This window comes from Martes martes, assembly GCF_963455335.1.
Source record: "Martes martes genome assembly, chromosome: 6".
NCBI classification, from domain to species: domain Eukaryota; kingdom Metazoa; phylum Chordata; class Mammalia; order Carnivora; family Mustelidae; genus Martes; species Martes martes.
Window position 1 is genome coordinate 30,751,855 of NC_137893.1, and position 23,850 is coordinate 30,775,704.

General features: G+C 50.2%; 1 protein-coding gene across 1 annotated transcript in view; it reads left to right on the forward strand.

Annotated features, from left to right (window-relative positions):
• Window positions 1-6,479: 6,479 nt before the first annotated feature.
• Window positions 6,480-23,850, forward strand: part of SIM1 (SIM bHLH transcription factor 1) — a gene marked incomplete at its 3' end in the record, with an annotated part of 66,822 nt that continues 49,451 nt past the window's right edge. Inside the window, exons 1-8 of the mRNA XM_080807106.1 lie at window positions 6,480-6,861; window positions 16,362-16,444; window positions 19,843-19,932; window positions 20,474-20,582; window positions 20,738-20,823; window positions 21,546-21,745; window positions 21,957-22,063; window positions 22,731-22,878. Coding sequence (XP_080663232.1) covers window positions 6,687-6,861; window positions 16,362-16,444; window positions 19,843-19,932; window positions 20,474-20,582; window positions 20,738-20,823; window positions 21,546-21,745; window positions 21,957-22,063; window positions 22,731-22,878 — 998 coding nt within the window. The 5' untranslated portion in view covers window positions 6,480-6,686. The remainder of the gene's footprint in view (window positions 6,862-16,361; window positions 16,445-19,842; window positions 19,933-20,473; window positions 20,583-20,737; window positions 20,824-21,545; window positions 21,746-21,956; window positions 22,064-22,730; window positions 22,879-23,850) is intronic.

Sequence of the window (23,850 nt, forward strand, 5' to 3'; positions counted from 1 at the left end):
CTCCAGACCTGGAGACTCAGCGACTTCTGTGGGGCGGTGCCCCGGCCGGCCGAGTTAAGCCCAGGCGTCCCTGAGCCGGCCCGCCACTCTCACTGCACGGTGGGAGGGGGAAGACCGAGCCCCTCCCTCTGAGGTCGTTCTCATCCCGGCTCCTTCAGCTCTCAGAGCTGCTTTGTCTTTGGGCCACCCTCTCTCCCCTCCTGCAATTTACGGAATGTCAACTCCAGGGTCCAACAGGGATTTCCAGTTTCCAGTTTCTATATCGGAGCGGGGTCCAAAAGTCCTTATTTTCAAGCCACATTCTGCCACCACCTCCCACCCGCAGGTGACCCTGACGCTCCGCCCCCGCTGGAAACTGGTCATTTGTTATAGAGATCAGTCTCACGAGAATGCCTTGCCCACTCGTCCTAGACCGTGCAGGGCTAAGGGTTCCTCTCTAGGCGTTCCTGGTGTAGTCCCGGGGTTCATAGGTGCCAGGGAATAGACACAAAGTTGGGGCTCGGAGAAGGGGAAAACTCTCCAGAAGCCTAATTCAAAAGCTCTCAAAGCCAGACGAGGGTGAAACACATGTCCTCTAGGTCCACACAGTTCCAATGCCCCTCACCCTTTTGGAGGCCACTGACCCCATTCCGTCCCCTTGCGGCCACCTGCTCTCCAGCCCGGCCTGGAATCCACTCCTGAGGTGCAAGAGAGTACATTTTGGTCTGAAAATCAGAAACTGATTTAGGAATCAAAGTGTCTCTCAACCCAAAGTCACAAACCAATGTTCAACTTCAGCTTTTGAACATTTTGGTCGGGCTCTCGTGCCCAGCTATGCTGAAACATACACACACACACACACACACACACACACACCATCCCCAGCTAAAAATAACAACAACAACAAAGTAAAAAATGCTGGCACCCTTAGAGACAGACAGCCCCCTGCTCCGGTCCACAGAATGCACATCATCAGCGCTTTCCGGCTACTGTTAATGTTTGAATAATTCATTTCTTTTAAAGTGTGCACAGTTTAAGAAGTACTCTTGTTTCTCTGTGATCAATTCAAGATTGTATTAGACTATGGTTTCAAAATCTGGTTACAAAATATTATCCAGATTACTTGGGAAAGCTACGTAAAATTCACCACTCTCATTTTTCAGGTTGGTGCCTTTCTTCTTCTTTCTTTCTTCCCCTCTTCCTTCCTTTCTCTCTCTTTCTCCCTTATATTCCCTCCCTTCCTCCTTTTCTTTCTTTCTTTTCCTTCCTTCCTCTCTCTTTCTCTTTCTTTCTTTATTTTCCTTTCCTTTTTTTTCCTTTCTTTTTTAATGTGTACTCATTGAAGCTAATTTTTTGGACATATCAATGGTCAATTCAGTTAGGCAACCTCAGAAGTAGTGTCTCATAAAGGACTGTTTTGTTTTGCATAAAATTTCACACTTTACAAAACATCCTGATCAAACAAGTGATAGATACCATAAATTTAAAAAAAATAAATATGGCTATTTTTTGGAGTTTCCTTCTATTCTTTGTTTTCTAGCCGACTTGTCCCATCAGGTCAAAGTTTTAAGGAGCCCTTGTTTGCTCCCCAACGTCAGACTGTCTAAATGTGATAATAGAATGAGGCTACAGCAGGATTCACTTATGTACACGGAAGAAGAAAAATGTTAGTATTTCCTTAGACATCAATATTTCCCTAGATAAATTCTTCTCAGTGGTAGAGAGTGAACATCTGGGTATAACATACTGAGATATTCAGGTGACCATCTTCGGATGTTGCATCTTGATTACTAATAAGTGTATCATTCATCCTGACCTTGGCCACTGAGCAAAATCCGTGCCTGTGTGCTTTGTACAAACGTGTACATGTGATGTGGAAGCGAGCAAAAGCGCACGTATGCGTTCCTAGTAGTCTATAAATACAAAACAAAACAAAAAGTGTGTTATGGGAGCGAGGAAGGGGAGACAGAAATCACTCTAGTTTTGCTAAGATGCTCAAGCAGCTGGGCACAGAGAGGAGTTAACCAGAAGGTAGGAGAGAAGTCTGTGCCCGAGCACGGTCAGCATCACAGTGCGCGTAGGTCGGGACCGACATGCTGAAACCCAACCCCGTAGTGTGCACCCGAATTCCGCTGAGCGTTCTGGTTCTTCCCCAACCCAGAGGTTTAGCTTCTTCAGTCTGGACTTTGCCTGGTGTTGGGAGGGGTCCGGCGCCCTCAGAGCCCCCTCCTTTTAGTTCCGGGAGCGCGCCGCGCGCGGGACTCCGCACGCACAGGAGCGTTGGTTCTCAGATCCGCCGCAGCGGGCACGCCTTGCCCCCTAGTCTAGAGCCTTGGGAGCCCGCACGTCGTGGTGTCCGAACGGGCTAAAGGAGGGCTCCATGCGGGCAGCCTCTGGGGTCGCCTCCGTGGTAGAAGCGACTCCCAGGGGTACAATTTTGCTGTTTGCCCTCCTGGGCCTAGGAAAGGAGGAAGGTATTTGTTTACAAACAGGCTCCGGTTTCTTCCCGCTTTAGGAAATCGTTCCTGGGTTGCACGGACAGTGCCCCAAGGCCAGAGGTACTCGCAAAGGAGGCAGCGGCCTAGACGCTCTTAGGATTCTGCTTTGGTGTTGGTGGGTCGCATGCACCCATTTCTTTCTTTCCTGGGCTTTCCCTCCTACTTTTTGTCAAAGAGGTGGGTAGGACTAGCTTCTTAAACAAGAAATAAATTTAAAATTTCTCACGCTAGAGGGGAACGCAAATTCTCAGAACACGTGGGAGGCACCTGAGGTTGTGGTTCACGCCCCTCGCCGGCCTGATGCTCTGGCGGGGCCCGCGGGCGGGGTCGCCGGAAGGGTGCGAGGCCGGGTCCCTGCACCCGGGCGGGGGAGGGCATGTAGGAGCCGCATTCCGGCTTCAGCCTAGGTTCAAAGATTAGAAAAACAGGTGTTACGTCTCCATGCTAATTCACTCACTCGGTAAACGCGGCTCAGACAGTTGTGTGCGGAGGACTTAGCGAGGGGGCCGTCCCCACAAGGCCGTGCATTCACTTTGTTTATTAAACAGCTACTCGGTTCATCGACTACTGAGCTTCACTGGGACGCAGGAACAGCACGCTGGGCCCCCCAGGATGTCATCTTTGGTGTGAAGACGTACCTACTCATTTTGCCCATTTTCTTTCCGAAAAGGAAAATACTGCCTTTCTTCCGGTGAAACGCTCTGTTGTATGGGGAGCAGGGCACCTCCTGACGCCCCAGGGTGTCTCTGCCATGGGCAAGGGTTTCGGACCCTAATGAAGCACTAACACACCTGCACGTCGTTGAAGGAGAGGTAGGGTTTAAGGAACCACTGAGTCAACCGAAATTCTTTCCAAAGCAAAGTCGGAATAGAAAACTGCTTAACTCTTAAGTGCCTTGCTGCGCCCGGCCGCTCCATTTACTCATAAGATCTGTCCAGATTGGGGGTAGTGGGAGGGTGGGGGAGAAGGGTCAGGGAAGGTTTTTTCACCTTCCCCAAACACACACCCTCTGTCTTTAAATGCAGTAGTTAACTTGATCTTATCTGGTCTTCCTGGAGTGTCGTGTATAAGAGAGCAGCACCACATCTGTGTCTTTACTCCTTTGGAGTGTAGCATTTGGAGGTTGGAACCCTCCCAGAGCCAGGTCTCTAAGCGGCCACAGACTCTGGGGAAAGGACTCCTAGATTAGAGCCCATTAGCCAGATTCCAGTTTTGAAACACCTATAAAATCTATATGTTCCATTTTGTCTTATTCTTTCTATCCAGACCGTTCACCTCTTCTTGCCAGGTGCTTCCCAGATGTGTAAATATCCCCGAAAAGCTCCCGTTGTCGTTCTGCGAGCTTACTGCCATCGGGCGGCAAGGAGGTGGCAGATGTCTGCATTTTTGAACAAACACTCTTAAAGTTGTTCGGAATATCAGAAAAATGGCACAACCCCTCCTCAGAGTTTGTTTTCTCGGCGGCAATTATCGCCACAAAGGACAGGATGAGTGCAACATCACTGGCGTTCTTCCCGTCTTTTACCGCCGCTGAAACACCTGCCTCCCAGTGTAGGTCCAGAAGAATCGTGGTCACCAGCAGCACCAAAAAACAAGCGGGGAATCGCCTTTGTAGGGAGTGATTCCAAGTAGTAGTAATTATTTTGGGGGCAAGTCAGCTTTCCCCCGTTGCTAGCTGTTGTCTTTCTCCAGATGACAGAAAAAAAGCAATTCAAATCAGAGGGTGTCTTAATTTGTCAGCGAGAGTACTTAAAAGCGTTTGTTTAAGTGGGTCCTGTTGGGGGAACTGTGAATGTTGTAAATTTATTGATGCACAATGTATCCTTTCGTAAGGATATTACGCTGGACTTGGGTTTCCGGAAACAAAACCCAACAAAAAAGTCTTCACTCACCTTTAAGCTGACAGATTGTTGTGAGGTATCTATGTATCAATCACTCTAACTCTATTTTGTGCTGAAATGTTAACGTCTTTTCCTCTAGAATCCCCTATCTGCCCCCCTCCATAAGACAACCCCTAGGCTGAGCTTTCCACGGTGAACAAATCAGCCCCCAAACTCGAGCCATTTCGAAAAAGACTCTCCTCTTTGGGATTAATTTAAAGACGGGTATATATATATAGATATATATCTTCTCCGGCGATGAATTCAGTGTCGCTGTGGTTTCAGAGAAACGTGAAAGAGAAAGCGCAACACCGGCCGGTGCAAGCAGTGGGCCCCGCCACTTGCCAATGGGAATGGCGCGGCCGCGAACTCGGCCTTTGGGCCACTCGCTCCCGCAGTTTGGGCGACTCCAGCCTCGTCGCCAGGAGCCCCAGTCCCCCGGCACGACCTCTGCGGCCTCAGGCCGCAGCCCGCGGCTTTCGGACGCGCGGGCACAACAGGGCCAGCGCTCGGGACTGGGTGCATAGCCACTCGACCCCAGGGAAAGCGGGCAAGCGAGGGTCCTGCACATCACCCGCGAGGCCCCTGGAGGCCGGGAGCAGCGGCCGCTGCCGGGCATTGCCGACACCCGTGCCCAGGGCTCGTCAGGAGCGCTGCAGCCACGCGGGTAGCGGAGAGGCGAGCCAGGAGCCCAGGCGCGCAGGGGGTGGTTCGGGTCGTGCTCGCGTCACTCAGCCCGGCCGGCCAATGAGCACCTCTTCCCGCGGCAGGCCGAGCCAATTGGACGCGCGGAAGTTTGTGAGTGGCATTAAGGGAGGGCGGGAGAGAGGGAGCCCGGGAGTGAAGTTGAAGCTAAACCCCGTGAGCTATAAAGAAGTTACAGGGGGGCGTTTTCGGCTTCCAATTAGGAATAATACTGGCTTCGTAGCAACTACCGAGGAGGAGGATTCTAAAACCACCTCACCCGTCCCAAAGCCTGCATCCCCCCCTCCTTCTCCCACGCACCCCTCCCCCAATTCATGACCGAGAAAAGAAAAGGGAGCCAGGACGCGCTCCGCTCCTCTCTGCCGGTGGGAAGCCGAGAGGCCGGCGGAGTTGGATGGTAGGCATGAGTACAATTAAGAGGTGGGCGCCTCTGCACCCTTTGCCGCCGGCGGGGACTGAAGGTAGGTGAAGCGAAGACACCTTGCGCCCGCCCAGAGGCACCCGCAGCTCTGCGGCGGACCGGGAGAGGCCGGTACGCCTCCCACCGCCCCCCTCCCCGTGCCTGAGAGGGGCTGTCATGAATGTGCCACCTGTTAACCTGGCGCTGCCGTGCCCGGCGTGTTGCCGCCCCCGCTGGGCAGGGAGAGCCCCGGGTCGCCTTGGGAGTCCCGAGGGACTTGATGCATAAGTGCCACTTTTTGTGGAATCCCTGAGAGTTGAGACCCAAGTTAGAGAGATAGCCAAATTCCAGATCTGCCCGACTGGGGGGCCTGAAAGGCGGCCTGAGCACTGTGGAGGAATTCTGATTTGTGGAACCCTGATTTCTGGGACGTGCGACTGGCTTGGGCGCGGGCACCGGGACTGGCGACTGAGGGTCTTCTAAGTGTCTTCAAAAATATGCATTTTGTTATTTGGGCAACTTCCCAGGGGGCTGGAGAATGTGGTTGGCATGGATGAGGGAATGCTAGCATTATTTGCAGGGGGCTCAGTCTCGTCGCTGATTCCTCCATATCTTAAACAAACAAACAAACAAACAAACATACGCACAAACAAACACGGAGCCTGGAGAGGCGCGCTGAGGCCCTTTCCAGCCGTTTTTCGGAATTCGGGGAGTGTATGGGTGATTGCGGAGCTGCAGGTCCCTTACGCTCTGATGCTGTTGTCTTCACAGTGGCCTGAAAGAGTTGTCCGGCGTTCCTGTTCTGCCCAAGTTCTTCCCAAAGGAGCTCGGAGCCGCCTCAAATGCCTCGGGACTGAAGGGCAAACGTCGGGGATTATTATGTCGATTTTTTGGGGACCGGGTTTTGCCGCGCCGAACAGAAGAAAAGGCTGGCTTCTCAGGGGTCCCGCCGGCATTTGATACCCAGACACTCCTAGGATTGTAAAGATTGCCGTGGATCAACAACCTTCCTACATTCGCGTCCTGTATTTTTAAAGAAAATAATTTTCTCTTCGCTGCGCTGGTCTTTCACTGACATCAGTACACTGAAGCAAAGACTTCCGCCTCTTCATTCAAAGTAGGCTTTCTGTTTTTGCCAATATGATCTCTAACTGAGAGTTTATTTTTGCTTTTGGATGAATCTGTGGAGCTTACGTTGTAAGAAGAAAGGGAGCACGAGACACAATGAAAGAGAAGTCCAAAAATGCTGCCCGGACTAGGAGGGAGAAGGAAAACAGTGAGTTTTATGAACTGGCTAAATTACTGCCTTTGCCCTCTGCTATCACCTCGCAGCTGGACAAAGCATCCATAATCAGGCTCACCACCAGCTATCTCAAAATGAGAGTTGTGTTCCCAGAAGGTAAGTGACTCTGCCCAGATGGAATTTCAAAGGCAGAAGGGGTAGAGGTTTGCCAGTGAGTGAGCCTACACCACTGAACAGAGGAGTGCATTCACACATACGTACACACTCTCTGCAAAGGGAAGTTTAGCATGGCTGCTTGACTCGGGACCTCTCTGAACTTAGATTCCTGTTGCCTTTTTGTGGTCCTTTCTACTTCCCCATTAATACTTTCTCTCCCATCCATCGGATATGTTTGGTTGGGATGCAGCCCAACAGTGCTTTTGTCAACACTTCAGATACTGAGCTCAACTGAAAGTACAAGTAATCCAAACATGACTGGCTGACTTTCTTTCTTCCTTTCTTTCTTTTTTCCTTTCTTTCTTTAATTCCTCTTGTTAGAATTGTATCTGGCAGAAGGCAGGAACATTGCCAAATTCTTGTATTTTTGCTACATATAGATAGATCCATGTACATGGAGCTAGCTAAGCTAGATAATAATTTCTAAGTTTATAATTCTACAGAAGAGAAGCAGGCGTATTTAGGAACAAATCTGTCCTGGATTTACCCAGTCTCTTGATTGCTTATAGCAAATTTATTCTGAGTTTTTGAGACACTCACAGATTCTGAAACTAACTCTGGGGCTTCATGATTTGCATCTCTGAGTTTGGTATTATCTCTGAGATAATAGGCTAGGATCCAAATACTTAAGGTTGAATCAAGAAGACTAGCCCGCTTGGAAACTATCTTCTACGAGGCAGGTTGGCAAATGGGTCCTGGGAAAATTGTCTTTTAAGGCCTAGAAGGAAGAACAGCTGAGCTGGTCATGATTTAAAACATGTATTTAGATGATCAAGATTCACTGTGTGAGGACAGAGCAGCATTCAAAGAACACTGTCCTGTATAAAATCATATATATTCACTAGGAAAAGAATACTTCTCTCTTCCATCTCCCCATCCTTTCCTTTACCCACATTCAAATAATATATACAGATTTTAAAAAGTGTTTTAGATGTATCTTTGCTTGTGGAGAGAGATTGGGAAATATAAAGGAGAGAATACAAAACAAACAAAAAATTCCAACAGAAAGAACCCTGTTTATTTACAAACCAGAATGTCTTATTTGAACCACAGAGGTTTATGTTATTGTTGATTTGGGGTGTTTGGGGTCTATTGTTTTCTTTTAAGGAAATGGGAAGGAAATAGCCATTATCGGGCTCGGAGTTTCACTTTGTTTGATCTTGACTAGAAGTTATTATCTGAATCAAAATCTCACAAAGCATGTCGACAAATTAGTCAGGGGCACTGAAGGAAAACTTTCAAATTATAGTTCGATTTTACCAGAGAACTACAAGTAGTGTTATAGTTGTTTTGTCTTAAAGCAGTTCTTTGAACAGTCTCACTTGACCCTGGAAACCACAAGAGGAGAGGAATCAAATCCTAAAGTTACTGAAAAGTTTAAAAAAAAAGAAAGAAAGAAAGAGAAAGAAAGAGGGCACTTATATAGTAAAAACCATATTTCCCATTCAAACTGTGCTGAGAATTGCTGGTGGGAAAAGTACTATTATGCTACACCGCCTTCTGTTTTTTTTGTTTTGTTTTGTTTTGTTTTGTTTTGTTTTAAAGAGATCTCGTTGTCTTTTATACTGTCAGCGCCTACTTTATAAAAATAAAGCTATTGCGAACTCGGCTGGCCGCCCTGTTCCTAACAGGATTATTAGCAGTGATTTGTCAGCCCCTGTGGTCTCAGTGGGCTCCCTTTCTGCGTGATTTCTAGCGGGTCTCGTCAATTATCAGTGCCGATGTCGCTCGCTGTTTGATCAGAAGAAGCATATGGTGCTGCTTGTGGGGCTCCGGGTAATCGCGGGAGGAAAAGAATAGGGGATCGGCGTTCCCGGGCGGGCTCAGAAAGAGGGCTGGGGGCGCCCAGGGAGTTGCCGGGCTGGGGGCGCTCGTCTTTGTCGCGCAGATCCCCGGCTGGCGCGGCCGGGAGGGTTTCGGGCTGGTTTTTGTTGTTTTGGTTTTGTTTTCTAAGAGCGCAAGCTGTCTTAAGTGCTAACTCCACAAATTATAAATCGCGTGATAAATAGGAGGAACAGAAAGTAAACTCTCTTAGCCAACTTCTTATTTTTAAAGAGAGCACTGGCGAAGACTCCCTCTGGGGTCCCCTTGGTGGCCGGGCGGATCCCCTGTGGCTACTTTAAGGCGACTGTGCTTTCTGCAGCTCCCTCACCTTCTTCCGGAGCCCGGGGCCCCTCCCCTCTCCCTTCTCCTGTGGACTAGTGTGAGTTTATGGGGAGGAGGGGATGGACGATGTGTGAACTCTGGGCACATCATTTATTTCTCCAGCTACTGTTGAGCTCATAACTCACTGGCAGTCTCCACCGGTGAGTTGGACAGGGTCATCCGAAACAGCTGGCTCCTAGGGATAAGGTTTTAATTTTGAGGATAGATCAGCTTCAAAAATCCAAAACCCAGACACAGCCCTTTAAAATATCAAACGATAACAACACCCCCCCACCACCATCCCAACATCTTTCAAAGGAGTGGAATAATCACAAGCGGCAAAACCAGGCACAACCTGCAGAGGGTGCTAGATTTGGGTTTAGCTGTACAGTGAAGACAGGGAGTAGACAAGACTGGGTCCATGGCAGTGGGGGAAACTGGGTGCTTTCTGTGGAAGTAACCCTTTTTAGTAACGAGAAATGGAAAGAATTTGAAGATGTAGTTCATGTTTACATCTATCTTGATCCCATTCCAGAACAGATAGGTCTTACATTTTGTTCTAAGGATGGAGTAAAAGATAGCTATTTCATCATGGTAAGCATTCTGTCACGTATAACATAGGGATTTTGCAAGGTATATAATCTAAAATAGTTATAAATCTGATGACATCTCAGTTACAGGCAGAACAATGACTATAAAACTCCACTACTTTTTGGTTCAGATTACATTTCATCTACAGTACTTATTGATATCAAAAGACTTAAATCAACAAACAGAAATCTTTCCATACTCATATTTGAAAAAATAAACAAATTCTTAAAATATAGCTAATCCCCCATCATTAAGTATAGTTCCTACCTCCCCCAGGTTCCTGTAGATTCCTTGTCTAGGGGCAAACTTCAGCTCTCACTTATCTGAGTAGATAAAATTGAGCTCTTGAAAGAAAAACGAGAGATTGAGAACATAGGAACAGGATATGGGTTGGCTGGAATAACTAAGAATAAAGCAATAGATCGGGGGCTTCATACTTTAAAAAAAAAACGCAGGAAAGATTACTGTGAAATCATTAAAACTGCGTATCTCCCATTGGCAGCATATTCCATTCTGAAATAACCTTGCAAAGAAAAAACTTGAGAAATGTATATTTTTAGTGTTACCAAAGCTAGAAAAGCAGGATAAAAAAGAGATTGTGTGCTTTTGTGTGCAAAATAAGACAAATTCAGCTAAAAAGACATATCTATTTGTTATCCACATATAATACAGTTTTGGCTGGGGGTGTAGTGGCTTGGTGAACAACCTTTGAAAGGATCAGACATGTTTCAAATCTTTAACCATTGGGAATCTTGGTAACATCACACTACCATTTCATTGTAAAGATGTCTTGGGAAAATAAAAATAATCACAGAATTGAAATTAGTAACTGTGCAGGATAGAGAGTCTCTACAACGGCTGGAAGAACAAGGATGATTAAACAAACCTCCACAGACCCTTTCTATAATATTCACCTCAAGATTGAAATCCTTAATCGCCTTATATTTTTTTGAGGCCCAGAACTGAAAGAGAAAAAGAGGCCCCATTTCCCACGTGGATGGGTGATTTAAGGCTGTTTTTCTTGCTGCTCGGGGAAATGATTGAGCATTAGGTTTCCATGTTTATTTTCTTACAGAAGTTTTTCTCATTTAAAAGCCTTTAAGCCCAGTTTACGCTCCACGCTGGTTTTCTCTGTTTAATTCCAGTTTTGATGTTGACTTAAAATGTAGAGTGCAGAACTAAACTCCGTACAGAGCATTTGCAAGGCAGATTTATGTGCTAGAAATTGTAGATCAGATCAATGAAAAATATACTTTTTTTTTTCTTTAAAGGGAGCGGTCACTAATAAAAACAATCACAACAGCAAAACAGGGCATTATAAGCTATAGCAAGTTGCTTTTAAGCAGGGTACAATCACACACCTGAAGCTAAAATCACACTAAATTTCCAGAGGGCAAATATGATTTCTAAGGGAGTTATTTTTCAAACCTGGGGGAAATCTCGGCAGCTTGGAGCTTTTGCAGACACATAAGTGGACACAATTCGAGCCCACGGATTCTGGCTGCATTTCTCTACGTCGGCCCAGGTATTTCTCAAGAGAATGAGGTTTGGAGTCAACATGTTAGCTGTCCACCCATTGCCGGTCTCTGATTCATGGTTTTAAATTTTGCGTGGGGGGAGGACAACCCTCAAGTATTTAGCAAGGGGGCTGCTACTTAGTACTAAAACATTGTTCGAGAAGTGCCAAGCAAACTTTCTGCATGGAGTCCCCATCCGGGGGGTGGTCCGGCGCAGAGTCGCTCTACCTCGGTGGCTCGGGACAGACCGGAGACAGAGACCTTGTAGAAACCTCTGCCGCGCTCGGGTACGCAACGAAGCACGCAGCGGGGAGAAGCCTGTATGCTGCTACTCGCAGGCCAGGTTGGCGCGGTGAGGCCCATTCTGTCCCGGGCCGCGGGGCGCCGCAGCCGAGGGGGCGCCGCAGCCGAGGGGGCGCCAGCTGGAATCTCCGCACGGTCCAGACCAGGTCTCTGCCCTCCAAGGTTCGAGGACGTTCCAGCTCGCCTGCCCTAGCAGAGGCCGGGCCGGTGCGGGCGTGCTCCCTCCGTCATTCGTGCTGCCCGGGCCACTGCCCCAAGGTCGGTCTGTTGTTTAAACCTGAAGTCGAGATCCTGCCGGAGCGGACCGTAGTGCGGCGGTAGAGTCCGGCCGCAAAATGGAACACAAGCCGGACACGCCTGAACAGCGGGGCAACCCCGTCCGCCCACCCGCGCCTGCCTTTGGGGGAGATGGCATTGCCCCTCCTGGCCACTTTTGAAGACCTAGAGCCCTGGGTCGACACCACTTGACGTTTTTCAGTGTCACGCAGGCATTGTTGTCAACTCCGCGTGCATTTTCGTCCCACAGTTTAGTTGGGACTAGGCTGAAACCCTTTAGCTCCTGTTCTCTTCGCCGCAGCCTATGACGCCGAAGGCCAGCTTTGCTGGCCTGCTCCATCCCAACTGGGAAGCCCTAGCTCCAGGGCCAGAGAGCAGCAAGGGTGCAGAGACAATCAATGCTGTGACCGTCAGTCTCCACCCCAGATTTATAACTAACATTAGTGGATTCCCGGGGCGCGGTCAGGGGTCTCAGAGACGCGCAGGGGAGAGCAGGGCACTCACTGCCGTTGCGGATTGCAGAACACACAGGGGAGTTCGGGACACACACGGTAGGGTCCAGGCTGCTGCGTGGGACAGAGCCCGGCCTGGCGCTGCTATCCTCGCCCTCAGGAGGTGGGCCACACCCACCAGGTGGCCGGAGGGGGCCTCGACCGGGGAGGGTCACAGTGCCCGAGGCTTCAGGGTGGGTATGCCTAGACGCAGGAAGCAGCCTTCTATCCAGTGACTGCTCCTGGCGGTCTAAGGGCTTGTCTAAGGGCCCCCAATTTCCGTCCCTCTCCCAGGGACAGGAGCAGCTGTGCTGCTCCCAGAGAGCACAGCTTCTGAGGCGCCTGGAAGCCCTAACAGGAAGACCACTAAGTTGCTGGACAGGGGTGGTGGAAGGAGCCCTGGTAGCTGAGACAAGTCCCTCCAGGACCCCACGTTAGGAGCAGTGTCTGGGAGGGCTTTTCCCACTTCAGTCACCAAGTTGGGGTCAGATCCTGGGACATCTCTTCCAGTCCCCTTCCCAGTCCCATATTGCCTAAAAGGTATATCGGGATCTGTCAGTCAGATGAAGCTTTCTGGGAACTACTATAAGGAGGACACATTTCTATTGAGATACAGTTTATTTATTAAAGAAAAGGGGGACAGAACAGTAGGCCAAGCGCTTCTCTTCCTTCTCTTCCTGTCTGAGTGAAGGAGGCAATGATGCCAGGTCTGTAATCTATATTTTGTCAAGGGTATGAAATTCATTCCGAAGGAAAAGCTCGATCAATTTATTTTTGCTGCTTGTAATAACACAGCTGGATGATGCTTTGAGCTCACGCTAGACTGGGGCTCATCATTCATTCGCCAAGAACGGGCCTAAATTGTGCCTGTGGGATTAGGTCAATTTTAGTGGATCTACTTCGCCTCATTTGGTTACTAATTGGTTTCTTGTTTTATAAATCGAAATCTCATTTTCAGGAAATTACAAAACCCGTGCAGTCAGTCCATTGAGGTAATCCTTGGGTCAGGGGGTATTTAAATGGAAATGCCTCAACCGAGCACCGAGGGTAAGAGTGAAACTTCGCCCGGGGTTTTCACATGAAATGTGAGCTAGCCCTTTAGATCCATAATAGATACATCCCTTCTAATACTACTTATGTAAATATGATAAACCAGACTTTAAGGAAAGAACGGGGAGGGGAGAAGCAAAATTTATCTGCTAAGGTTAATGTGGCATATCTTGGAAATCTTCCAAAATAGATTATGTTTTCCTTTGTCTTCGGCCACTTTAGCTGGGGAAAATCCTTTTGTCTAAAACCCGATTTAGTTATCGCCTCCCTCACAGAGCTCCTTTTCTCCTTTGCAAAACCCCGTTCCCTCGGCCTCACCGAATTACAAGAGAATCTTTAGATCTTGTTCCCACTGTAATCCTGCCGCAAAGGGAGCTGGTTTCCTCCTCATTTTAAACAGACAATCAAAGGATTTGTGAATTTTCTGCGGTAGGTCAAGTGCAGAAACGAAATCTCAGCTTACCCCCCTCGCCAACTGAAATTGGGTGCGGGAGCGCGTCACCGCCGGCAGGAGGTGAGGGGGTCCGGGGAGAGGGGTCTCTGGCCCACTGCAGGATTTTCAGGAGGCCGAACCCTTGACCCGGGGCTTCAGAAGGTGTCCTGGGAAGGCTGAAGGGCGAGCTCAGCCCTAGGATTAGGTCAGGAAAGCCTGGCAGGTAGAGGAGGGTAGCCAGTGCCTTATAAAACATTAACCCAGACAAAACCGTGTGGCGGTGATTTCAACCGCAAACATCGAGGAGGCAATGCTCCGTGAAAGCAAAAGCTTCCCTAAAAGGTGTGGGGGTAGGGGCAGGAGAGGGCGAGAGAGGCCCCTGTTAACCTGCGCCGGGCCGGCTGTTTAGTAACCTGCGGGCAAGTCTTATTTTCCCCTCGTCGGCGCATACTAATGAGGCCGCAACCCGAGACAACAAACAGCAGAGGCTGGCGCTGGGGTTCGGAACCAGTACTTAACCCCGAGCCCAGCTCAGGGATTTTCAAATGATTCGGGTCGGGAGGCCGTTCCCAGGCTGTTTCCAGCCGATTTGGGAGAACTTCACAATTTTAGAATAAAGACGTTTGCTGGCCCCAAGCGCAGGCTTCGCACCCTTCCGGAAGACCAGATTCCAGACGCGAGGAGGCCTCTGCCTGCTCCCAGGGCGCCGGGAGCGCCCCGGCCCTTCGCCCCACACAGCTTGGCTCTTCCAGGCCTCCGCCGGGCCCTGGCGCCCACCGGCCAGCTCCACCCGAGTCCCCGGCTCTCCCAGCAGGTTCCTTCCCCTTTTCCCCAGTTTGGCCTCCTCAACCAACAACCCCCACCTCCCTTTCCGCCACTTTTGGGTGTGTGTGAGCAACGATGAGAAAAATGAACGCGTCGTGCCGGAAACCAGGCAGGATAGCTTGGCCGAGACCCAAGGAGCGAAGGGAAGGTGACACGGCGAAGGGGTGGGTACAGGTGGCTGTGGCGGAGGCTCTCCTAAACAATCCAGGAGGACCAAAGCATCTGGGCAGTGGTGTCACTCCAGGGAGAGAAACTGGGGCGGGCTAAAGAGGCAGGAGGGATTGACGAGAGGCGAGGGAGGGAGAGGAGTCCGGCGGCAGGCGGGGAGCATCAGTGTTTGCAGAGCGGTGGGGAAATCGTTAGATTTATTTAGATGTGCAAACACCCAGAAAGACCCGATTCGAGCTTAAGGGGCGCTCATGGTTACTCGTTACCAGGGTTTTGATCGCTTGCTTAGGAAGCAGCTCCTGGCCAACACATTTTAAGAGTCCAACTCCATGTTTTATTCCGAAAGATCCGCCCTCACCCCCATATTAGAATGTGAGTGGGTCTGTCACTGTGTACTTCATGGTGATTTGTACTTTAATGCAGTAAATCAGTAAATCACCCCTCTTTTTGTCATGTTAAACCTTGTTTATTGGTGGAAGAATAAAAGAGTTTAACTACCTAGTTAAATTAATTTCAGCAGCAACACTGTTAAAAAAAAATTACCTGTAAGTAGTTACAGGTAGTATAAACTCTGTCTCAAGTTTCCTCTGCCTTATTTTTTTTTTCGTTTTCTTTCTGCAAACAGGTACTATAGCAGATTCCGTATTAATTTTTTAAAACATCAGCCATGGGTATCCAGAGAATTGTATTTTTTTTTTTCAGAGAATTGTATTTTTTTAGGCATCATTGGAGAAATGATTTCTGGCAAAGCCAGGAAAGATCTTAACGTGGTAGCATCCAGGAGAGAAAGGGACTGTCTTTGTTAATAGATGGTGCCTGGAAAGTAGAGAAACTGAATGATTGTCTATATCCAATAGGGAACAGGAAATATTGCTTAAGACGGTATAAGCACTTGAAAGTAACTTCAAAAAAGCGTATACTTTTTTTTTTTTTTTTTTGAAAGGCAAGGTTAGGATGTGTAACTCGAGGGCTGGCGTAGGGTGGGGAGGTGGGGAAGCAGAGGAAGAAGGATTGTTCAGGGATATTGGTGCTGGAAAGCATCCGCAAGCAAACGGATTTCTACGGAGGGAATCGAAGTCAGAGGGCTAGGGGAGGAAAATGGCTGGAGAGCCTGGCAGCCAATGAGAAAGCCCACCAAGGACCAGCTGGACCTGGCTCGAAGCCTCAGGTATTCGCTCCGGGCACTAGCTGGATATACGGACACCCTCGGCCTCCTGATAAGGAAGATGATGACACTTCGGGAGAGAAATAGTATCCCTCACCCCTCTAGCCACATTAGTGAACCTATTGCAAAAGTTAACTGCGGGGGTTCGGTGTCAGCCCCTTCTGGACACACGCGGTCCTCAAATTCAGCCATTTGGGGTACTGCCAGGAGGGGCGCTCAGGAAGGGCTCTGCCCTCCCTGAGAAACCGGCGCCGGTCCGGGAGGGGGAGTCTGACCGCTACGCAGTCCTTTGTAAGTGGAGAGGGCGGGGCCAAAATTTACCCGCTTGCGTCCTGGGCTGTCCTGGTGCGGGCAATCTCCGAGGGTATCCGGTCCTGCGTGCGAACTTGGGGGTGTGACAATAACTGAGAGATGAGACTCAAATTGCTAGCCAGGTCGGAGTCCCATGGCTAAAGGTTGTCTCTTTGTCTCTACAGGGCTCGGCGAGGCGTGGGGCCACTCGAGTCGCACCAGCCCTTTGGACAACGTGGGCAGAGAACTGGGCTCCCATTTGCTCCAGGTAGCGGCGCGTCAGCACATAGGCTTTGAGGGCTCAGGTGCCTGGCCCTGCACCGGGCTTCTTGATCTTTAGGGAAATGGGATGGGTCCCAGACGTGGCCTTCTTGCAGTCCCTACAGCTCCTTCCAAAATTAAAACGTTGAGCTCTTAACCTTATTGGGTGAGGATGGCACCTCTCCAGGCAGAGAGGGAGGCAAGGTGACAATGAGCATGCTAGGTTTAGAAGGGAGTCCCTCAAGGTCCCAAACCAGAATGGCTGAACTGAGGGAGGTGGCCATTTGACACCATTTGGCCGAAAGAACCGAGCACGCTGGGCCAACCTGCAAAACCACCAGAAATGAAGGATTTACACAGGAATAATGGGAATCTGGTAGAAATGCCCACCAATGCTTTTGGTCCACACATTCCAGATCCAGCTGCGTCTGCAACTCTTTTGCCTCCTCCCTGTAGCTTGCGGGCTCCCTCCTCTCTCTCCATGAGCTCTCACCCCAGGCCAGCCCAACCCGAGTACAGACCCAAGCCTACACACATACAGCTCCCCAGGTAATGAGTTTACCCAATGTGGAGGCGCCCATTACAGCGTTGTTTGCAGTGTACACCGTTTTAAATTGCCCGTTGCCCGTTTAAGTCGCATAGCAAATATTTAAAATAGCAAAACTCCCGGTGGCATTTTTAGGCTTGACACTTGTCTCCCACCCTCCATCCCCTTATCATTATCCATGTCCACTGCCAGCTCCTCATGTGGGAGCCTCAGACCCAAATAGCACGGTGAGACTCTGAGCGGCTTCTTCCCCCTGGGCTGGGCAGGACCAGCATGTCATGTCTTCCCCTGTCCCGCTGCTACTCTGTCCCCCCCTCAGTCCTGGAGTCCAAAGAGATTCTAGTGCCACAGAGCACAGAAAGGCCAGTGTAAGCATTCCCTCATAGGCCTGGCCTCCAAACCTTTGAATTAAACAGAAAGGCGTTGTCCGTCTCCTTTCTCAGAGACACCTTCGTCCGTCCTTGCTCAACAACACACTCCCGCCATCTTTCCATGCTCCCCTCTAATGTCCCTCATCAAAATAAAAGAGAGAACAAAACCCAAACAATCTTCCACTCCTTCCAGTTCTTGCCCAGTCTCTTCCCTCTCCATCCCACACTTCTGGAAGAACTTAATTATCCTCTCAGTTTCCATCACTCACCCCATTCCCCCTCACTTCCACACCCCTGCAGTCTGGCACCTCTCCTAACTGTTGTGCTCTGTCAGGCTCTATCACATTTTGATATCAGCATAAAGATGCTCATCTCTTAACCTGCCTGACTTTGTTCATTCCACAAATATAGGAGGCCAATGTGGGCCAGACAGAAAGTCCTGCCCACATGGAGTTTACATTCTAAGGCGAGCAGCCTTGCCAACCCAGACAGGGACATTACATAGTATAACAGGTGGTGTAGGTGCTGTGGAGAAAAGTAAGAAGGGGGAGGGAGGGGGCTGTGTTTGAGTAGTGCCACTTAAAATGGGGACATTACAGAGGACCTCACTGAAAAGAGAACATCTGGGGAAATCCCTGACAGAGGTGACACTGCTTACTCGACATTCACTCTCTCCCTTGGCTTCTAAAGTAGCACAATTTCCCAGATTCTTCTCCCTCTCTACTTGCTCCTCTGGTTTCCCCACTGCTATCTGGCTACAAATGCTGGCATTTCTCCAAAGTTCCACCTCTGTTTCTACTCTCACAGCTTCAAGGCCTCAGGGTAATCTCAGCCAATACCATCACCTCAACTTCTTTCCCACATTTGCATGACTCCAGCTGGTTTTCAGTCTAGACACCCTTCTGGAGCTCCAGACCTTTCTCTCTTACTGCCAACTGGAAATCTGCATAAACCTGAAGTTTAGCATCTCCAAGACAAGAATTCATTACTTCCCTCCTCCAGTCTTCCACTCATAGAAAAACTCACCATGCTTCCCTAAATTTTCACTCTGGGCTTATGGTGTTACCCTCTATTCAATGACCTTGAAGTCACTCTAAGCTTCTCTCTCTGCCACTATAAATTCCACAACTAGAACCATCTTTGACTTAAACTCTCCCTCTTCCTCATCTGCCCATGACCACCCAATTTTAGGGTCAACCACTTCTGAATTTTTCATCCCCACTTTATCCTCCTGTAGGTCACAGTCCACATTCTGCCATTAAAAAACAAAACAAAATGAAATATAGACACTAGCGTGTGCATGTACACACCCCTAAGCATACTATTTCCCTGCTTGCCTGCTTAGAAACTGCTGGAAACCTGATGCCTACAGGAACATCTCTGAATTCCTCTGATTGATATCTCAAACTCTCTGAAAACCCGGCACTGGTGTACTTTCTTAGCCCATCTCTGGCACACCAAGTCCATCACGCCTGAGTACACCAGATACCCCCTCCTGCCCCCCAATCTCTGCCATTCCCATGTCATTCCTTCTACCTAGGATACCCTTCCTCTCATCTCCAGTTCAAACTTCCACTTCAAGGCTCTGCTCAAAGAGTTCCCCTGAGGCCTCTCTGATTCTCCCCCAGGCCTCTGGCCACTCAGCCTCTGGGCCCCTACAGCCCTGTCTCTTCAGCTGTGCTGTCATTATGTCTGTCTTTAGCTGGTCACTGCTGCTGGACTTCCAGCAACTTGAGAGCAGAATCTGATGCATCCTTATGTCCCCACTGCCTGGACTAAAGCCTCATTCACAGAGATGGGGGGATAGGGAAAGTCTAGGATAGGAGTTTCTTTCATGGAAAGTCTGTCAGTTTGATGCATCAATGTAAACACACATATGTGAACACTATACCGCTACTCTTACAGACTTGCTGCCTGGAAAGCCTCTCATTTCCTAAATCCCCTTTCCCAGATTCTTTCTGGAGCTACTAGGCAGCTGCCTTCTTTCTGTCTACAAACTTTTCAGACTACCAGTCCTTCCATATGGTTCAGTGCCCATTTCCCAAGCCCTGCTGGTATTCTTTCCATTATAGGATGCTGCCACTATGGAGTCCTCCAAGACTGACACAGGAAACCTTTCATTCTTTCAGTGATCATCACCCTAAGAACCTACCCACCTCTTATTGCAGGCTGTGATCCCTGTCCCCTATATTTGTGTGTGTGTGTGTGTGTGTGTGTGTGTGTGTTATAGATCCATTTTGGTGGATCCTGAGTCTTAGAGGGCAGTAGTCTTGCCAGCTACTTCCTCCGGGCATCTCCCAGTGTGCTACATGTCCCAGATGCCCACATATTTGGATGAACAAGAGAGGGACTCTTGCGGCAGGTATTCTATGCCCTATGTCCTACCAGCCTCTCTACCCTCTCTGTCCACTCTTCGGCTGAACATCTCTCATGTTCAGCCCCATGGCCCAGGGGGCTGTCTATTCAACTCTGTTTCTGTCTCCCTAGACCTTGGATGGCTTCATCTTTGTGGTGGCCCCAGATGGGAAGATCATGTACATCTCAGAGACAGCCTCAGTCCACCTGGGTCTTTCTCAGGTAGGTGAGTGGTCCACACCTCCAGTCTTTCATGTTTACACTGAGAGCTGGAGACCCACAGTAAGGGTCGGGGTGCATTCCCAAAGCTCTTACATGTGCATTTCTGGGACTGGAAACATCTCAGCTGGCAGGTCTGCGTCTCCCTTTTCCTCTACTTCCCTATTCTCACCCCTTATCCTGCTACCTTTTAGAGTCCCTACCATAAGTCAAACACCATGGGTGGCGGTTGCTTACTAAAGTCTAAAAATGTCTAAAAAAGTCTAAAGGTGTGTTCACCTGAACATTGCCAGAGAACTGCTACTGCTAGTACTACTACTATTGTAATTACTATTATATTATTATTATTTCCTTTCGTAGATGAGGAAGCTGAGGCTTAGATAGCCTGCAATAGGTAGCTAACCGCACAACTGAGTTAAAACTCAGGGCTGACCTTGAAGCCTTCGCTCCTGTACTCACAGCCCTGTAGACACCCTGCTCCAATCTTCTAGCCCTGCCTGGGCATTCCTCCACCTCGGAGAAGCTGATACCCCCCTCTTTACAGGTAGAGCTGACTGGGAACAGCATTTACGAATACATCCACCCCGCGGACCACGACGAGATGACCGCGGTGCTCACGGCCCATCAGCCCTACCACTCTCACTTCGTCCAGGGTAAGCAGTGCGAGCCTCTGACCCTTGGGCCCATCTCCCTTGGCTTGTGGCTTTCCCCCCCTTAGGCAGGGCAAGGGCGGGGGCAGGGACTGGGTTGCGGCACCACCCATCTCCCTGGCTCACGGCCTGCCCCTCCCTCCGCTCCTCTCTCCCAGAGTATGAGATCGAGCGCTCCTTCTTCCTGAGGATGAAGTGCGTCTTGGCCAAGAGGAACGCGGGCCTCACGTGCGGTGGCTACAAAGTGCGTGGCTGAGAGGGACGGTCCGACCCGACCCGCGTGTAGGGGAAAAGGGCAGGACAAGAGGAGCTTGCGGCGTGGCAGGGACATTGCTGCGTCCCGGATTGCCCCGACGGCATCCCCTCCCCCACCCCCGCACGCGTCGCAGCGCTGCCTGCCCGGGAGCACCTCGAGAGTTGTTGTAATTTGTGAACACTTGGGGGCTACTAAGTTTTAAGACTTAGTTTCACTGTGTCCGGTTAAGGCCGGGCCGCTGGGACTCTTAATCTGGGGCTCATAATGGGCTTTAGGGGTGTGCAAAGAGTCTGAAATAGTGGGTCATTTTGGCGGATTCTAGAGTTTACGCACAGCGTCAGATTCCGACCCCAGAGGGGTTACGAACCAGAGCTTTAGCTCGAATCCATGGTTCTCGGGTTCAGTGAGATGAAGCACGATTAGAATGCAGGTTCCAGGGCCCCACTTTCCGATTTTGAGGAGTTCGGGTCGGCAGGTGTTGCCAGGCCTCTGCATTTTTACACGCTCTCAGGTGAGTTCTGTGTGACAGGACAGCCGTTCCCTTGAGACGCTGGAGCTCCAATAACTTTGGACCTCAGTGCGGGAGCGAGGCCCACACGGCCTTTGTGGCCCCGGGGAGTCGCAAAGTATTTCAATCCCTTACCCGCCTTTTTGGAGATGTTTCCCGGTTGGGGCTGAGTCTCCCTCCCACCTTTCACCCTCCCCTGCAGGTCATTCACTGCAGCGGCTACCTGAAGATCCGCCAGTACAGCCTGGACATGTCCCCCTTCGATGGCTGCTACCAGAACGTGGGCCTGGTGGCCGTGGGCCACTCGCTGCCTCCCAGCGCCGTCACGGAGATCAAGCTGCACAGCAATATGTTCATGTTCCGCGCCAGCCTGGACATGAAACTTATCTTCCTGGACTCCAGGTGGGGGGCCGAGGCGGGAAAGGATCACCCTAGCGGGAGAGGGGTCTTGCTCAGTGACTGAGAGCTCTTCCTCGACCTTCTGAGCCCATTTTGCAGACGGGGCGACTCACGCGGCCCTGCGAAGGGGGGCGGGCGCCCAGGTCTGAGATGGCTGTCGGGGTGGGGGGCACCCCGGCACTCTGAGCTCATCCGCGAGAATTGCTCTCCGCAGAGTGGCCGAGCTGACGGGGTACGAACCTCAGGACCTCATCGAGAAGACTCTGTACCACCACGTGCACGGCTGCGATACCTTCCACCTGCGCTGCGCCCATCACCTGCGTAAGGCACCGCTCTTGCCCGCACGGGACTAAGCCCCGCGCGTCGCGGAGAGGGAAGAGGGCGTGATTTAAGTCCGCAGTAAGCGGAAGGGTGGGAGCCCTGCTAGCCGGGTGGTGGTGCGAGGCCCTTGCCAGGGAGCGGCTGCTCCAAAGCTGAGCCCAACCTTGTGTCTCTCATGCCCGCGGGAAGAGTTTCCGAGTTTCTGGGTAAATTCCCCCCAGGAGGGGTTTTATGCTTCCCCTCCTGCCCGCTGCAAATGTCACTGAAGACAGGAATAAAAACTGAAGCTAGGCCACTTGGCTCACGTGCACCGACCTGCTTCGGCTTTTGATAGAGCTTTGCTTTGAACTTAATCTCGAGGAACAGGGACCCTGAGCCTCGGAGTTCAGCTGCCCAGACACCACCTTCCTTAGTTAGAAAGCTGAAAGGGGAAATCCCCCAATTTTAAGCGTCCCCCACCCCTTTGCCAATCACAAGGGACTGGAGGACGTGATGCAAAGTAACAGAACAATCTATTCCTTTGGGAATGTAGGGGTTGTCTTCCCTCCTGCCTGAGCACGGTTATTAGGGCCCATAGGGACCCGCACTCCCACCATCACGGTTTGCATTTGGGCCGGATTAGCACCTGGATTCTTCACTCCCAGCAGCCTTCTGTCTCTCCCATCAGTGCTCGTGAAGGGGCAGGTGACCACCAAGTACTACAGGTTCCTGGCGAAGCACGGCGGCTGGGTATGGGTGCAGAGCTATGCGACCATCGTCCACAACAGCCGCTCCTCCAGGCCACACTGTATCGTCAGCGTCAACTATGTCCTCACGTGAGTGCAAGTCTGGAACACTTTGCCCACTCCAGGCAACCCTGGTCTCCAAGAGGGTGCAGGTGGTGGGCACTGCGGGTTAGAGGAGACTGGGGTCCACTGGGGCGCAGGCAGGTTCTGACCCCAAGGTAGGCTGTGCTGGGAAGCGGCAGCTTGAGCACGTTCATCTTTATAAAGTTATATTCCAGGGAAAGGTTTAGGAGTTTTTCTATCTACAGTCTATATTTGCTTTCTGCTCCCTCTCTCTCTTTTAACCTTTTAAGCGAACTCTGCATCAAATAAAACTTAATGCGGCAGAAAGAAAAAAGGGAGAGAGAGAGGAAAGGGTCCGACGTACGGAGCCATTTATGGTTAACAAACAGGACATCTGTTTCACTTTTTCAAATCTGGGTTTGAAGTTCTTAATTTTAACCAGAGTCTCCAAAGTTAAGAGTTCTGAAGGAATGATTCTTCCGTTGAACTGCAATGGGGGTATAAGTGACCAGGCGGGTGTGAATTAAACCTCCAGAAAGCAAAGGGACCCAGGCTAATGCCACGAGTCTTGGCGGGTGCCCAGGCCCCACGCGTCCCGGGGACCGCCTCACGAGGTGAGGAGCTGGCCTCAGGGTGCCAGCAACGGGCACAGCTGGCTGGACTGGACGGCCTTGGTAGCGGCATTGAAGCCTTATTCTTTCTAGAAACAATAATCGTTTCTGGTCCACAGTGTGGTCGGGCAGGCTGATCACGTGGCCTGGTGTGCGGCTGGTGAAGAAAGCGCCTTCTGTATAATGTTTGTGAAGTTGAATTGCTCAGGTTTGAAGCCTTTATGAAGAGCCCTTTTGTGTGCACAGTTTCTGGGTTTTTTTGGGTAGTCACTGAAATTCTTCTGATTTTAGGGGACCTCGGGAGTTATTTACTTTGGAAGCATTGACACGCCCAGTGCTTAGTAGAAATGCCATTTTCTCATTGGGAAGTTAGTTAAGGGTTACTATT